This window comes from Phacochoerus africanus, chromosome 13 (assembly GCF_016906955.1).
Source record: "Phacochoerus africanus isolate WHEZ1 chromosome 13, ROS_Pafr_v1, whole genome shotgun sequence".
Lineage (NCBI taxonomy): Eukaryota > Metazoa > Chordata > Mammalia > Artiodactyla > Suidae > Phacochoerus > Phacochoerus africanus.
In genome coordinates, this window is record NC_062556.1 from 6003342 (window position 1) to 6019235 (window position 15894).

The 15894-nt window shown below is 46.2% G+C and overlaps 1 protein-coding gene across 3 annotated transcripts; it reads right to left on the reverse strand.

Moving 5' to 3' along the window:
• Positions 1-844: 844 nt before the first annotated feature.
• On the reverse strand, positions 845-14986 carry SLC46A3 (solute carrier family 46 member 3). Of its 3 annotated transcripts, none has more exons than XM_047756018.1 (6): positions 14739-14986; positions 13913-14126; positions 8812-9682; positions 7400-7483; positions 4508-4664; positions 845-2561 (listed from the first exon to the last, which is right to left on the reverse strand). In XM_047756018.1, exons 2-6 carry the CDS (start codon positions 14099-14101, stop codon positions 2477-2479), a joined length of 1386 nt encoding a protein of 461 aa, XP_047611974.1. In that variant the 5' UTR covers positions 14102-14126; positions 14739-14986; the 3' UTR covers positions 845-2476. The 3 variants fall into 3 exon arrangements, with proteins under 3 accessions (XP_047611974.1, XP_047611973.1, XP_047611975.1); XM_047756017.1 differs by having other exon boundaries at positions 14614-14986; XM_047756019.1 differs by lacking the exon at positions 4508-4664 and having other exon boundaries at positions 14614-14986.
• Between the last annotated feature and the right edge of the window lie 908 nt (positions 14987-15894).

Below are 15894 nucleotides of genomic sequence, written 5' to 3' on the forward strand. Positions count from 1 at the left end.
TGGCCTCGCTCAGTGGGTTAAGGATCCGGTGTGGCCGTCAGCTGTGGTGTAGGTTGCAGACGTGGCTCAGATCTGGCGTTGCTGTGGCTCTGGCGTAGGCTGGCAGCTACAGCTCCGAGTAGACCCCTAGCCTGGGAACCTCCATATGCCGCAGGAGTGGCCCTAGAAAAGACAAAAAGATAAAAAAAAGAAAAGAAAGAAATCAGGGAAGGGTGAGCTGGAAGGGACTTTGTTAAGACCTTATCTAACCTCAAAAATGCAAGCTTGGAGTTCCCGTTGTGGCACAGCAAAAACGAATCCAAAGAGTATCCATGAGGATGCAGGTTCGATCTCTGCCCCTGCTCAGTGCAATGAAGGATCTGGCGTTGCCATGAGCTGTGGTGTAGGTCGAAGACCTGGCTCAGATCCCACTTGGCTGTGGCTGTGGCTGTGGCTGTGTTGTAAGCCAGCAGCTATAGCTTAGATTCAACCCCTAGCCTGGGAACTTTGATATGCCGCAGGTGCGGCCCTAAAAAGCAAAAACAAAACAAAACAAAAAAAAACAGACAAGCTTGTAGGCAATTGGGTACAGATAGTGCTAATGTGTTTTTCAGGGGGCACTTCCGCCTCTCCTCTGTGATCCAGTTCTCGATGCTGGGTTTGTGGTCTGTCATTGTTAACCTTGGCCGTGAAGAACCTCCGCCGTGCCAAACCCACCTCTGTCTGACCCTGGCTTAGCGGTGGGTGAATAAGCACAGTCAGGTCAAGTCTGAGGCTTGCCTTCCTTGTCTATAAGAGGAGGAAAATGAAGACCCACTTTGCAGGGTTATGAGGCGCATAAAATCAGCTGATGTGGAAAGCATTCTGTAAACAGTTAAGTGCTTTTACTTTTGGTTTGGGAAGAGTGTTGAAAAGGAAGTAAAATGCAAATCAGTCCATCTGTCTGAGAATAGCTCAGAAGACACTAGCTAACCCTAAAAGGAACGGTCTTGGAAATAAGGTTTCTAGTATTTTAAATTATGAGTGCCATTTGCTAGTCAGGCAATCATGGATAACAGGAAAAGGCTGCAAGCAATGCTATGAAGCAAGATTCTACTTTCAAGAGATTCCAAAGGAGTTAATCATTTAGATGTACTTCAGGACATCTGTCTTCTTACATATGGACCCTTAGAAAAGGGGAGAGATGGAAAGACCTGTGAAAGTACCATACACCAGTTGAACATGCATACGGGCCAGCGCATTTTCCAGCTTACTTGCAAGGCTGGCCTAATGATTATGGCACGATATTGTTGATTCCTCTCACAATGCATTAAATATACAGCTTTCAATAACTTTTCCAAGTGATGACACAATTCTGTAGTCATTTCGTTCAGCTCTTCCTGAGGGGATAATGAGGTGCTCACTGTCCAGTAGGGAGACAAAAGTTACAAGATGAGGGCAAGTGCTAGGATGGCAGGACACAGAGAGCTGTGGAAGCCCTGCAGGGACCTGGGGGAGTGGGATGAGGTAGAAATGTCCCAAAGGCCACACGGAGGAAGCTGTGCTTTGGCTGAGACTTGAAAGTTTCAGTGAGGGGGGAGGCCTGGTGGAACACTGTGTGCAGACAGGAGGCAGGAGAGGGTGTGGGTTGTCAGGGACTCGGGGGGCTCCCGGGATGAGGGTGGGGCAGTAAGAAATGGATACCTTTGGGCAGAAAGAAGGAATGAGTGTTGGTTCTGTAAATACGAATTACGTTATATCCTGATTGGCTGTTTCCTCCATTTTTACGTTTCCTTAGAAACTACTTGCAATCTTTTTTTTCCCCAGTCACCCCTGTGTTACTTATGGAAATATTGTCATGGCCGTCAGTGCTGAAACATTAGAAAAGTGAAAACAGTATTCATTAAAGCACTTCCTTTTTAAAGGAAGTAGCTTTTAGCTACTGAAAACTTTGACTATCCCTGACACCTGGACGGGCCCTGTAAAACCAAGTGTTACCCAAGCAGAGGTGAATTCATACTATAAATATCAAGCTTCTATCATGTTCCTATCACTGAATGACTCATCATGATGTTCAACAGTTATACCTTCAAAATCCTTGAGAGAGGTCAGAAACCCATTTTGCAGATGAAGCAGCCAAGGCAAGCAGAGAGTTCTTGGTCTCAATCTGAGAGACTGGAGCAGATCAGGGAGATTATTGCTTTGATTATTGGATCACATTTCTTAGTCCTGCATGATACCCATACATTTCAGTTTCTTTGGTCAATCCCCAAGTGGGAAGGGTCTTGAGATCTATTCTTCTTTGTTTTGGAAATATATCCCATGTCTTCATAAAGTGCTCAAAGTGCATGGTTCTGTAAGAAACTAGAGCTGGGGGCTACTTCTCTGTTCAGTTTAGAAGAAAGGACTGGCAGCATTGATTGTTCATGAATTATTGATGGTGGAGCTAGTTCACATCCTTCAGAAGTCAAAGTATATGTATGCGCATTTGAGGGGTTGTTTTTTTAATCACAGTTAATCATCTCTCTGAGGTGTCTTCATTGGATTCTTCTTGTATAAGAAGGACATAGCTTCCTGCATTCCTACTGATGCACTTGACAATGCTGCCAAAGCGAATGAGACATTTAAAAACTGTGATCAAGGCAATACATAAATAATCCATATTCCATCTTCTCCCTGGCTAAATGGCTTTTAATAAATTATGCAAAGAAGGAGGTATTTTCAATGAACAGACTTATTATGCATATAGCTTTCTGAAAATTAAAAAAACTTCATGAGTTCCTCCTCCAGTCCCTAAGAGGTCCATCTGTCCCAGTGTCTGCTCTGCGGGGTCCACATGACATAGGCCCAACTAAAGCTCTTCCTGAAGCCCACGTTTAATACCTGAACTGAAGCTAGGACAGGACGACATCTGAAATAAGTAGAACACTAAACAGGGTAGACAAAATCTCAGAAGACCCCCTGCATTTACATTAGAGGCAGTAGGGACAGGAAATGCCTTTTTATCTCTCTGTACTGATTTTCCCAATGATAAAAGTAGTATGTGTTCTTAACAGAATATTTATAAATACATGAAGAATAAAAATGAAAGTGACCCATGATTATACTTCCTATGTAGTGCAATTCTTACTAAAGTCATTTTTCATGATATGGATGCACCATTATTTATGTAATGGTTTCCTATTGTTGGCCATTAATTTTTTTTTTTTTTTTTTTGCTGTAATGAATTTCTTCATATATAAAATTTTGACATTTCTGATCATTTCCTTAGGATAAGTTTCTAAGTGGAAGCACTGGTTCAGCTACTGTGACCTTGGTGGGGGGAGTACTTTTGACCCACGCTCCTGACTTGCTCTCCCAAAGTGACCCTGCTGAGGAGTGCTACTCCCAGCAAGGGACAGGGCTGGTGGCCCCCCATGGGCTCACCAGCACAGCATGGAGTTTTAATTTTGCCAGTGCAGTAGGGGAGTAGTCTCTTTTTTTAGAAAGATGCCTGGTAAAAAGAGCTTTCACCACAATGACAGAGGAACGGCAGGGAGCACTGGGCTCCCTCCGACACAGATCTAGGTGTGGCCACTCCACAGGGACAGCAGGCGCTGGTCCTCCTCTGCTGAAGACCTGGGCCAGCCCTTAAGGAGTTGGGCGCTCACCCCGGGGAGTTGAAAGCCTCGGGGGGACAGGAGTGTGCCCCCTCCCTCACTGCCACAGCCCACTGAGCTTAGGGGAGAGCAGATGCCAGGCACCTGTGCCCCACCTCCTGTCCAGCCCCATCCCCTGCTCTGCGGCAGCCGGAGACAGGGGCCAGGGCCCGCCGAGGCAGGTAACGCGCCCTTCGCTCAGTGCTTGGGCCCAGGCAGTGTGTCCAGTACATTTGCTTGTGCGTTTTCACAACCGCCTGTCTAGTTGGCTTACGCTTTTGTTAATGCAAAGGCAGGGGGGAAATACATATTGCTCGTAAGTTTATGCCTCTGGTCCTTTTATTCTATGTACTATTCACAAATAGAATTTTGTACTTTGTATTTATTTGAATATTTACATTTAAAAAGGGAATCATTAAGTAAGCCAGCTCTGGAAAGAGAATTCTTAATATTCGGTGCATGCTGTCTGCTCTTGTTATTTACCTAAGAATCTATATTAAAGTAGATAGTAACTAAAGTAATAAAGTATATAGTTCTTATAGCAACTTTGATCTTCAGGGGATATTACACTCTAGGAAATCATACATATATATATATATATATATATATATATATGTATGTATATTCATATATATTTTTTTTCTTCGGCACTAATTTCATCAGTTGTTCATATTTAAAGATGAGGGGGTAACTTCTTAGAGTGTGTAACCCAGTCTGTCTTCCTCCTAAGCCTGGCTGGCCACGTCACTGTTTGTTTCTTCCTAAGTCTCTGAAATTACCAACAGATGTCTTCATCTCTAAAAGGTTCTGAGGCAAAACTTCAACAGATCTATATAATTGTCCTGGTGAGGTCAGGGAATTCACTAAATCCATCTATCCTTTGATAAAAGGATAAAAAAATAATTACATACCATAGACTGATGGTCGGAATTAGTAATAAAACAGCAGAGAGCAGAAAGACAAAGCCTTTGTACCAAGCAACGGTGACTGAATAAATTCCGTTGAAAGCAGAAACTGCAATGACTCCGCCAAGTGTTTCTAAGAAAGCAAGACAAGCGAACAGGCTGCCTGTTTGGGGTCAGGAGGTGGAGGGAGAGAGAGAAAGGACTGAGTTACAGGAGTTCCATCGTGGCGCAGTGGTTAACGAATCTGACTAGGAACCATGAGGTTGCAGGTTCGATCCCTGGCCTTCCTCAGGGGTTAAGGATCCAGTGTTGCCATGAGCTGTGGTATAGGTTGCAGACGCGGCTCGGATCCCGCGTTGCTGTAGCTGTGGTGTAGGCTGGCGGCTGTGGCTCAGATTCGACCCCTAGCCTGGGAACCTCCATATGCCACGAGAGCGGCCCTAGAAATGGCAAAAGACAGAAAAAAAAAAAAAAAAAAGACTGAGTTACAAAATGACAAAGCAAAACAATACAGAAAACTGCTTCTCACTGAAAAGTGAGAACAGGGGGCACTGCTTGCTAAAGGAAAGCGGTTCCCTCAAGATCCCTGAGAAGGCAGCAGCCCATTTTGTGGGTGAAGAAACTGAGGTGGAGAGTTCTCCTTGGGAGTTCCCACTGTGGCTCAGTGGTAACGAACCAGACCAGTATTCATGAGGATGCAGGTTTGATCCCTGGTCTTGCTCAGTGGGTTAAGAATCCCATGTTGCAGTGGCTGTGGTGTAGGCTGGCAGCTACGTCTCCGATTCGACCTCTGGCCTGAGAACTTCCATATGCCGCCAGTGAAGGCCTAAAAAGTGAAGGAAGAAAAAAAGAGTTCTCCTTGGACCTGATGTGGGAAGAGCTGGAAACAGTAGTTCCGGGGTCCACAGGGCACAGCTACTAGGCAGCAGCAGCTGAGGCCTGTGGAACCTGCCGCATCTCCTGTCCCTGCCGCAGCCTCAGACACAGCCACACCTGCTCCTGAGGTTCCAGGCGCCACCTTCCACTCTGGTCCCTGTGTCAATCCATGACACCTCTGGAGGGGGCAGAAGGGCCCCAGTGAGCCACGTCCCGCCCAGGGGCCCCGTGAAAGGTCAGTCAGCTCTGGCAAGAGTGACAGGTGCAGGTACAGAAAGATGATCCTATGGTATAGTCTGTGATTTGAACTTGACCCTTTCTTCCAGAGTGACCAAAACTGCAGTCACAGAAGACTCCTGTAAGCTGGACTCATCAAGAAACTATATAACCACCCTGTGTGCCCGTGAAGGTTATGCCCCAGTTTAACATTAGGGAGTCTTTAAAACATAGTTTTCTGTCTTGCCTGCTTACAGCTGCCTCTCCTGTGTGAGGACTCTGCGGTCCTTGCACGGAGTGTGGGAAGGGCAGGCCTTGGGGCATCGCTCAAGAAGCCAGAAACAGCGCCATGGTCAGGCCAAGGTGATGATGCAGAAACGGCCATGATTCTACCAGTTTTTAGTTTTGTCTGAAATCCAAGACCATATTCAAAGCCTGCAAAAGACAACTGGTTGTCCTGAGGTGCTTTTCTTCCTCGGTGTCAAATTCTGCATCACTAAAAAATGTGGCTGTTCTCTCTCTGTGGCTTCCGGTTTACTTTTTCATGATAAATTGGAATGCATTTTCCTTATAGACAGTGCAAATCATGTAAATAGCTGTGTTTGATTGGACTGAGAGGCAGGAAGAGGCAAGCTCGAGGATCACCTGTCACAAGGAGGTTGTCGTTTACACGTCTGTCCTCTAATTTTTCCCCACGGTCTTGATCTTACAGACCATGTGCTGATTTTTATCTTTTTAAATTTTCACCCTCTTATACGCATTTTCATGCATTGCTTCGAGTTCTTCTTCACTGAACAACAGAACACATGTTCATAAAACAAACATCGCCTTGCAGAGTCCTGGGTTACTGTAGATGTGTCTTCTTTTGACAAAAACGAAAGTTCTGTCAATGGCAAGTGCACATCTGCTTTGTTCCCTGCTGCATCCCCAGGGCCTGGCCGAGCTGGCCCATGGTGCGTATTTAGAATATATTTGTCCAAGCTTCATTCACGACCGCAACTATCATCATGTAGCATGTGGCCTTGGACTTACTGCCTCCACGACTTGTGATAATACAGTAAGTCAGTATAGTGGGGAAGAAGTTCTCCTACTTGTCTAACTGTGTCACTCTTTTATTTCGCATCCCTTGCCACAGCCAGAGCCAGTGCCACAGTACTGATCCTGTTATGCATCGGCTCGAGGCTTGAGTCCTTTCTCATCCGGAGCTCGGTCAGGCAATGCTGTTCTGACACAGCCATCCTCTAGTGAAGCAGCTCTAGCTTGTTGCTGAACTTCCCTGAGCAGTGCAACTCGCTTAATAGTTACTGAGAGGAACTGGATTGAATAAAAGTGCAATATAGTTTATTTTCTGAATTTTTAAACAAGCCAGTAGACCTCAAAACTCAAATAAAAACAGTACTAGTTCCCATTCATAATCTCCAGAAGTACACAGGTGATGACTAGCTAAGAGGAAGTCCATGGTAGCTTTTTTTTTTAGGGCTGCACCTGCGGCATATGGAGGTTCCCAGGCTAGGGGTCGAATCGGAGCTGTAGCTGCCGGCCTACCCCACAGCCATAGCAACTCGGGATCTGAGCCACATCTGCGACCTACACCACAGCTCATGGCAACACCAGATCCTTAACCCACTGAATGAGGCCAGGGATCAAACCTGCATCCTCATGGATACTAGTCAGATTCGTGTCTGCTGAACCACAATAGGAACTCCAGGTTGTAGAATATTTTGAAGAGTCAAACACTGAGTGCACACAGATATGAGTTGGCACCGATTATAGAGTCATTCTCTTCCTTAAGCAAATCAAACTCACCTTGTTCAGTAGAACGAACCACTTTCGATATCATGGACCGTAGAACAGAGAGCGGCACGATAGTGAAAAGCAGCGGCAGCCTGACTGTGAGAGGAGCGGTGGGGAATTAGTGGCTGGATCAGAAAACTAAGGGTCAGTTTTAAAGGTGAAACACTTTCTCTCTAAATAATTTCCTGTAAGCATCCTAACTTATTGCATCTAATGGCTGAATTCATTAATGCTAGAATTTCATTTCCCTAGTTACTATAGTAACCTCAGGTTTAGCAGGTTGTGGCTGTTAATTAGTTTTTTGGTTGTGTTCCGGTTTCGCTCTTTCGGACCTGGCATTCTTAGTGTTAGCATTCTTTTCCTGTTGATTCACTTCTTGGTAAACTGGTTCCTTATCTTCTTGCTTGTATATCTTTGCGGATGAGTAATTTCAGGAACACAAATTGCTTCTTGCTCTTACCTTGTGACCCTTAATAGAATGTTTAGTCATAGGACAAAACAGTAAGATAGTACATCTGCAGATCACTTTAAAGCTTTCAGTGTGTTCTCAGATATATTAACTTACTTGGCCTTGGCAAGACCAAGGGAGACAGGGAGGAAGAACTGGCATTTTATGGAGTACTCAGCATTGTGCTGAGTGATTTACAGCTCTCTCCTCTAGTATTTGTCATAACCCTCTGACTTAGGAACTACTCTGCCTGGTTTATAGATGAAAAAATAAAGGCTCAGAGTAGTTCAGTAACTTGCCCAAGGTTACCTCTCGCCGTAGGTGGAAATTAAGCCCTATTCTGTTTGGTTATCCTGCTTTTCTGCAAGGCAGCAAGGGGTTCACACTGCCTTTATCGAAAACGACTAAATTGGATCGTTCCTGAGGTCCCACTTTACAGACCCTTTAACTCTGTCGCGCTCACTCAAGCCCTACAAAAACCGCTGATGAGGTAGGTAGTTAAGGAAGCAGTCCAATTTGCCAGAAAAGGATTCATCAAAAGCCAATTCGTGAAATGACCAACGTGATGAAAGGTCAATTTGCAAAATCTTCTTGAAAATCTGCAATGAATATTTTCTTATAAATCTTTTGACTATACTTTACACAATTGTCTTAGCAATTTTTAAAGTTGGCTTCTTAGCAGCATTTTAAGAAATATTCAGTTTGGTAAGTGCCGTACCGAAGAGCTGATTCACAAGAAGAATGTTCCTCAAAACAAACTGGCAAATATGCAAATTTGGAAAATTGTGGTTAGTCAACGTTTTAAAAAAAGTCCACTGACTTTCAAATTCTGGCAAACGATCTTTTAACAGACTACCTTTAACTGAACTAGAATGCACTAAATAGGGAATTTGATATTAAGTTTCTCACCCAACAGACCGAATGCATTGGTTACAGAAGCATCAGAACACAGTGCTAGGCTACATTTGTAACTTACCTAAAAACATCATCAGTGTCGTCTTGGCAAAAGCAGTCATAGCCATTCCCACCATGGTGGTAAAAACGCCAATGTAGGCCATGTGAATATCTTCCATACAATAAGAAAAAAGCCATATTCCTAGGAAACTGCTGAAAAAAGAGACACTACCCAAAGCTGATCCATAACCTATTAAAACTGCATCCCAGCAGAGTGGTGAATCCAGTTCATAAAGCGTAAAAATAGGGGAAATGCCAATTACCACGAAAAAATAAGCAATCATCGTAAAAACCAACAAGCACAACAAAGATCGTTGCTCACCAGCAGTATTTTTAAAAAGCATGTAAGTTCGGTAAAATGGATTTTTTAAGCCTTCGGTGCACGATATAGAAACATTCTGAGATGGAGACTCTTTCATGGAATCCTCAAGAAAAAATAAAATGTAAATCAAGCTAACAGTGACAGCCATAGTAATGACTAAAAAGGACCACACAAAACCTAGTTCTCTAATAAAATAGCCAGAAAACAATCCTGTTAATCCAGTGACGATGCCAAGCAGGAAGTCAATTATAGCTATTCGAATTGTTCTCTGTTTCTTTTCTTTACACTGATCAACTATGTAGGCAAAAGAAGCTCCCAAAAACGTCGTGTAATTGCCGAAAAATGCACTGATGAAGGTCGATGCAATCAAAAGGTGGATGGGAAAAGCAAAATAGGAAAGCAGACAGAGCCAAGTGCTGTGTGCAAGCACACCCACAGAAGACAGGATCAAAGGGAATTTCCGACCTCTCTGGTCGCTGTGAGACAGAAGTATGAATGTAGACAGGAGACCAGGAATTAACCCGCTCATGTCCATCTGCAGATTAAAAAGAGACACTTTCTTCTGAACTTCCTGCAAAGAAATAAAAAGAAGACAAAGTGTTTACAGGCGTTTATGCAACGTGCTGAACAAGACCGAGCGCATACTTTTCTTGATATCGCCCGTAGGTCAGGGATGGGGATTCTCAGGGCAAGGGCTCGAAGCAGCTTAAATCTTCATCCAGTTCACGGGGCGAATGTCAAGAGGTGCTGTAATCATCTACGCTCGGTCATCCTGTTCAGGTACCATAGGGGAGACATTAATCCAAACAAAAAGGAGTTCCCGTCATGGCTCAGTGGTTAGCAAATTCGACTAAGAACGATGGGGTTGCGGGTTCGATCCCTGGCCTCGCTCAGTGAGTTGAGGATCTGGCATTGCCGTGAGCTCTGGTGTAGGTGGCAGACTTGGCTCAGATCCTGCGTTGCTGTGGCTCTGGCGTAGGCCTGTGGCTACAGCTCCAGTTAGACCCCTAAGCCTGGGAGCCTCCACGTGCCACGGGAGCAGCCCTAGAAAAGGCAAAAAGACAGAAAAAAAAATTCCAAACAAACAGAAACGTGTACTGGTGTGTGTCCGACTTCTACAGAGGATCCACAGACCCACGGCCTCTGGACTGGACATGTAGGGAGTTCTCTTTCTTCTGTGAACAGCCAGCACTAAGAGGTCAGGACTGCCATACATCTTTCTACTGCCCCGAAGGGGAATTAATATCCCACGTCAACATCATAGTGACAGACTTTTATTTAGGTTTAGCTTGGTTGTACTTTTTACATGTTTCTCCACCAATCTTCCTTTATTTACTAAAAGTTAAGAAAAAGCCCTATTGACCAAAGATGGTAGCGTACCATGAACTTAGGCCTGCGATAAACTCAGCTTCCCTGAGGACCAAACAACTACGTAGGCACAGATTGGCAGATGTAACAATCCCCACACTAGCTTTTGTTTTCTTCTTTTTGGCCACACCCAGGGCATCTGGAAGTCCCCAGGCCAGGGATCAAATTGGAGCTGCAGCTGTGACCTATGCCACAGGTGCAGCCATGCCAGATCCTTAACCCACCGCTCTGGGTCGGGGATCGAACCCATACCTCCTGGGAAGAATTTGGGGTGATTTAAAAGCATTTTCTTCTTGCCCCTTCTCTGTATTTTCCAAACTTTATATAAAGGATAGGTGCTGTTTTTATCATGGGGATTCCGAAACTCATTTTTGAAAAAGTCATAGTCATATAATATTTAAAAAGTACCCTAAAGACCTGATGAACCACAAAAATACCTGACACTGAATCCAATACTGAACTGTTTTTTTTTTTAATAGTGAGCCTATTTTTATTTTTATATATTTATATAATTCAAGCAAATCTGTGTGGCCAGGAAATGTTCTAGCCACTCAGACCCAAAGCTTCAATCATCTTTGCTTCTAATCTTTTCCTTCATCCATGCCCCCAACACAGCCTCTCCCACCCAGTGTTTCTTCCCCTCCTTACCTTCTCGATGGTCCCATGGGTGCCAGCTGGAACAACAACTCCCACTGGTTTTCACCTGGTCTGCACGTGCGGTTCCCCCTGCCTGACTGTCACACAGCTCACTTCCTCAGTTCAGAGCGCCCCTCAGAGGGGGCTTCCATGACCATCGTTCAATCCAAAGCAATCCCACCAACTCCCACGCAAGGCTCTAGCCCCTCACCCTCTATCTTTCCTTAGAGACTCCCCACTCCTTGACAAGACATGACCTTTTGATGGGTCTGTGCATTGCAAGACGTCCCTACTGCGGCCTGAGTTCCCAGGCCAGGTGGAGCCTTGTCCTCTCACCGCGGGATCACCAGCTCCAAGGACAGTGCTTCCAGGGTGGGGGCTCCACAGACTGACCGAATGAATCATCAAGTAAAACAGACCCTGCAACACGCGTGCTGGTGTGATCCTGACCCTGCTCCTGATCTCTGTAGCGCTTGCATCTGACAAGAGGGAAGGACAACCGTTCCCTATCTTGCAGGCTGTCCGCAGACATAAATTTAAAGTAAATAAAAGGTGCTTCACACAGGACCCTCGTACAGTCGGTGTTTAACCACCTCCGGCTGTTTCCTCTTTGCTAGAGATCCGATTTCTTTCTTTCTTTTTTTTTCTTTTTGCCATTTCTTGGGCTGCTCCTGCGGCATATGGAGGTTCCCAGGCTGGGGGTCCAGTCGGAGCTGTAGCCTCCAGCCTACACCACAGCCACAGCAACGCAGGATCTGAGCCGCGTCTGCAACCTACACCACAGCTCACGGCAACGCCGGATCCTTAACCCACTGAGCAAGGCCAGGGACCGAACCCGCAACCCCATGGTTCCTAGTCGGATTCGTTAACCACTGCACCACGACGGGAACTCCGAGATCCGATTTCTTGATGGAATCTTTGTGCTCCTATAGATATGGAAGCCACCAAGTCAGTATTTGCTGAATAAGCAAAGACATGAAACACTTCTCTTTTAGTCAACTCCTCAACCAGATGCCCCGGTGTGGGCTTCCTCCTCCCATTGCCACGCCCTCACCCGAGTCCCGTCTTCTCCTTTCTGTCGACTGTTATCCCAACCCAATAGTACACGGATGGCTCCCCTCCTCTGCAACCCATGTTCTGAAATACAGATTTTAACAAAGACGAAGTCAAAGCATGTTTCAATCATAAGTCAATGCTGAGACCGAAATTCTAGTGTGTCTGTACATTTGAAACTCTGGAGGATTACAATTGTATGTTCCATAAGCGTAGATGGGAGAAATCAGAGTTTTAAAAAAATGCCATTTCCTATACAAGACAGAACAGAAGGACAATGTCCTGAGACAGGGATAAACCAAGGGACGTGCTATCAATTTTAAGGAAGTCACCATGTCACAAGCTAAAACCTATGTATTAATTCCAAAGGACTGGAAAGTCTTCTTTATTGGCGGGTACCGAGCGATGATGTAGTTAATAAAAAGGTTTCTAAATAAATTCCTGAGCAAGACCAACTTCACGATCTGTTGGGTAAGCCTAAAAACTGTCCTCCCAACAGCAGAGTCCCTGTTTTGAAGGCTGCCTGCAGTGAATAGGCCACAGTGGGCAGGGTAACACTTCCAAACCAATCATTTACAAGGGAAGGAGGGAGCGGTGAAGGCCTTAAAACCTCCCTCCTCCACAAAAGTCAGTAGACATCCTGGAATTCCCACCTCTCTGCCCTTAGCCAAGAGCTTCCTTCCACAGCCTTGCCGTTGTGTTCAGAGTCCTCTAGCCTGGGTGGGAACCTCCATATGCCTCAGTGAGGCCGTAAAAACACAAACCAAACCCCCCCAAAAAACCCGAAAATTGCCTAAGGGAACAAGAAACTGGCGATGTACCTCCTGTTTTAAACAAATAAAAAACTGGGGAAGGAGGCTGGAGAGAGACAAGGAAAGGCTCTGGAATATCTGGGTGGACATATTCAGCATCCTCAGAGCAGCAGTGGGTGCCCCCCACCCTATGTGTCCTTACACAGCTGCTCCTCAGGGCTTGGAGGTCAAAGCCGACTTGATAACACCAGACCGTGAATGACAAATGCCACTCCCACTGCATGGCAGACACGCCCAGGGCCACACTGTTCAGGGTCACTGAAAACGGGGTCATGCCACACAGTGGGAGGGGTGGGGAGGAAGTGGGCAAGAGAAAAGCAGGGACCATGTTTCCCCCCAGCCCTGTCCATACGCGCCCTGTCCCACTTTCAGGCTCCAGGTAGGGAAGGAGGAAGGAGACAGCCACAGAGGAGGTGGGATTGTGCTAAAATCTTCTGAAGGGAGTGTCGCAGAAGAAGGAGGTTGTAAGTAGTGGAAGCGGATTCAAGGGGTCAGGAAGCTTCAAACAGGATGAGAACTGAATAAAGGCTCTTGGTTTGGGACTTAGGGATTTTAGGGTGACCCTTGAGGGATCAACAGACGAAAAGCACAACATCCTCTTTCCTTTAAAACGTCCCTCCCCCCTTTTCCTCCTTGGGCTACACCTACAGCATATGCAAGTTCCCAGGTTTGGGGTCAAATCGGACCTGCAACTACCGGCCTACACCACAGCCACACCAGATGTGAGCCTCTTCTGAGACCTACACCACAGCTCGAGGCAACACCAGATCCTTAACCCACTGAGTGAGACCAGGGATCGAACCTGCATCCTCATAGATACTAGTCGGGTTCTTAACGCACTGAGCAACAACGGGAACTCCCCCTTTTCTTTCTTTCTTTTTTTTTTTTTTTCTACATTCCCTTTTCATATGAAGGATATTTAAATTTCTTACCTCCTGGAATGCAAAAATTGGGCTGCTTTTGTTTTTCGCACACTCAGAAATATTGCTGTCGGGTGTGATACTGTAGTTGCCTGTTTCCTGCCATATTCGCCTGTACACGTATTGTGTAGTTAGTGGAGATGTCAAAGTCATAGCGAATACACTAAGGCAAATGGCAGGTTCTACAAATAAAATCTTCATATTGCTCAGGTAGGTGGCTGAGATTCTATTAAAACAAAAAAGGAGAGAGAGAATCAGTCCCACTCTTATCTGAGAAGCTAGATTTTCAATGACGGGGAAGTTAGAGAATTCTGTGGCATAAACAAGCCAACTAGGGAACACAAAGCAAGTAGGCACTTCATAAGAAAATAACTTTTGCTTTGGGTCAGGCTAGCTAGTAAACCTGAGACTGTCCTACTTCCGGTTTTTAAGAGTTGGACTTTTAAGGACTCAACCTGCCCTTAAGATGATCCTTTAAAAATAGTCTCAATAAGTTGTCTCCCATTTTGGCTATCGGGTGATCACTTTATAACTACCACATGGTATATTGCCAGCTAGTTTTCATAAAGGAAGCAGTGGAGTTGCTTTGGGGACACAGCAATTACGCAACTGTTTGTTATTGTGATTTTGCTGCTTGTGAACAGCGGACGGGAAGGGGGCCTTTAAAAAGCAGCTCTTCATCATAAGGGTTTATTTATTTTGTTTAAACTCACCCCACAGCCACAGTCTTCACAGGCTAGGTGCGAGTCTGACAATTTTCGGGGCCCGGAGTCCCGGAAACTGTCTCCTTTGCGGGGCTGCCCTGCACCCGCGGTCCTCCTGGCCAGCAAGTACGCACCGAAGCTGTGTCAGCACCGCCGCGCTCGGACAGGGAGGGGAATCTCCGTTGAACTTGACCAAATACACCTTATTCTAAGGCAAACCTAGAAAGTGCACTTCCGCGTCCAGAGTGACAGCGGCGACGGTCCACCGCGCAGCGCTCGCTCGGCTCCTGCGGGGCCCTGCAGTCGGCGGGCGGTCGCTGGCTCGGCGAGCTCTCGCTGGAACCGCGGACCGGCCTGCGCTTGGCGATGACTCAGCCGCCCGGGCGAAGCATCACCCTCAGCCCGGGAGGCGGGCCTCCGAGTTCTGGGTTCCCGCCAACCCCGCTGTCGCCGTCCTGCCTGGCTCTCCTGCGATTGGGTCCCGGGGCCGCCGCCCCGCCGGGATTGGTCCGCTCCGACGTCACTCTCCTGTGCCCGCGCGCGAGGCCCGGATCCCGAGCCGCCGGCAGTCCTGGGCGCGTGCAAGGGCTCTGCGGTTGGAGAGCGTTTCTGGGTCCGAATATCGCTTTTCATAGAAGCATGCAGGAGATTTGCGGCAGAAGTAACGTTTTGGGGGTACAGCTCCTTGTAGCATCCTTGTAGCGGGTGGGAACCGCCGAAAAGGGGCCGGCGAAGGCCCGTGGAGGCTGCAGGAGAGAGTGCTTCTGGCAGAGGTAGCCAGGATCTGGAAAGTGATCCCTGGCTCTCCCTGTTGGTGCGAACTTGGACAAATTTTGTCATCTCTATGAACCTCCATTTCTTTATCTGTTAAGTGGGCGCAGCAGTCTTACCGGATAGCTGTAATAAACCCTCGAGGTCCACAGCAAAGACCTGGAGCAGAGGAGGTACTACTATACCTGCCCTCCAGCAAGCCCACCAGGCACACACTTGAAGGTGAACGAGCTGCCTTACCACTTCTTGTAACGGAGAGGAATGCATACATGGGGAACCTGGGGCAGGGGTCTACAGGAGAATTTTGAAATGTTATGTTTTCAGTTTAACAACTTAGAAATTTTTTTTCTTTCTTTTTATTACTCAGTGAATTTTATTACTTTTATAGTAACAACCTAGAAATTTTAACATAAGCATACTCTGAGTTGTCTTATAATCAATCAAGCAGCGACTCAAAATCACCTCTGTTTGTATTTCTGCTTATGATCACATTGGCTCCAAGGTAGAAATGCTTTAACG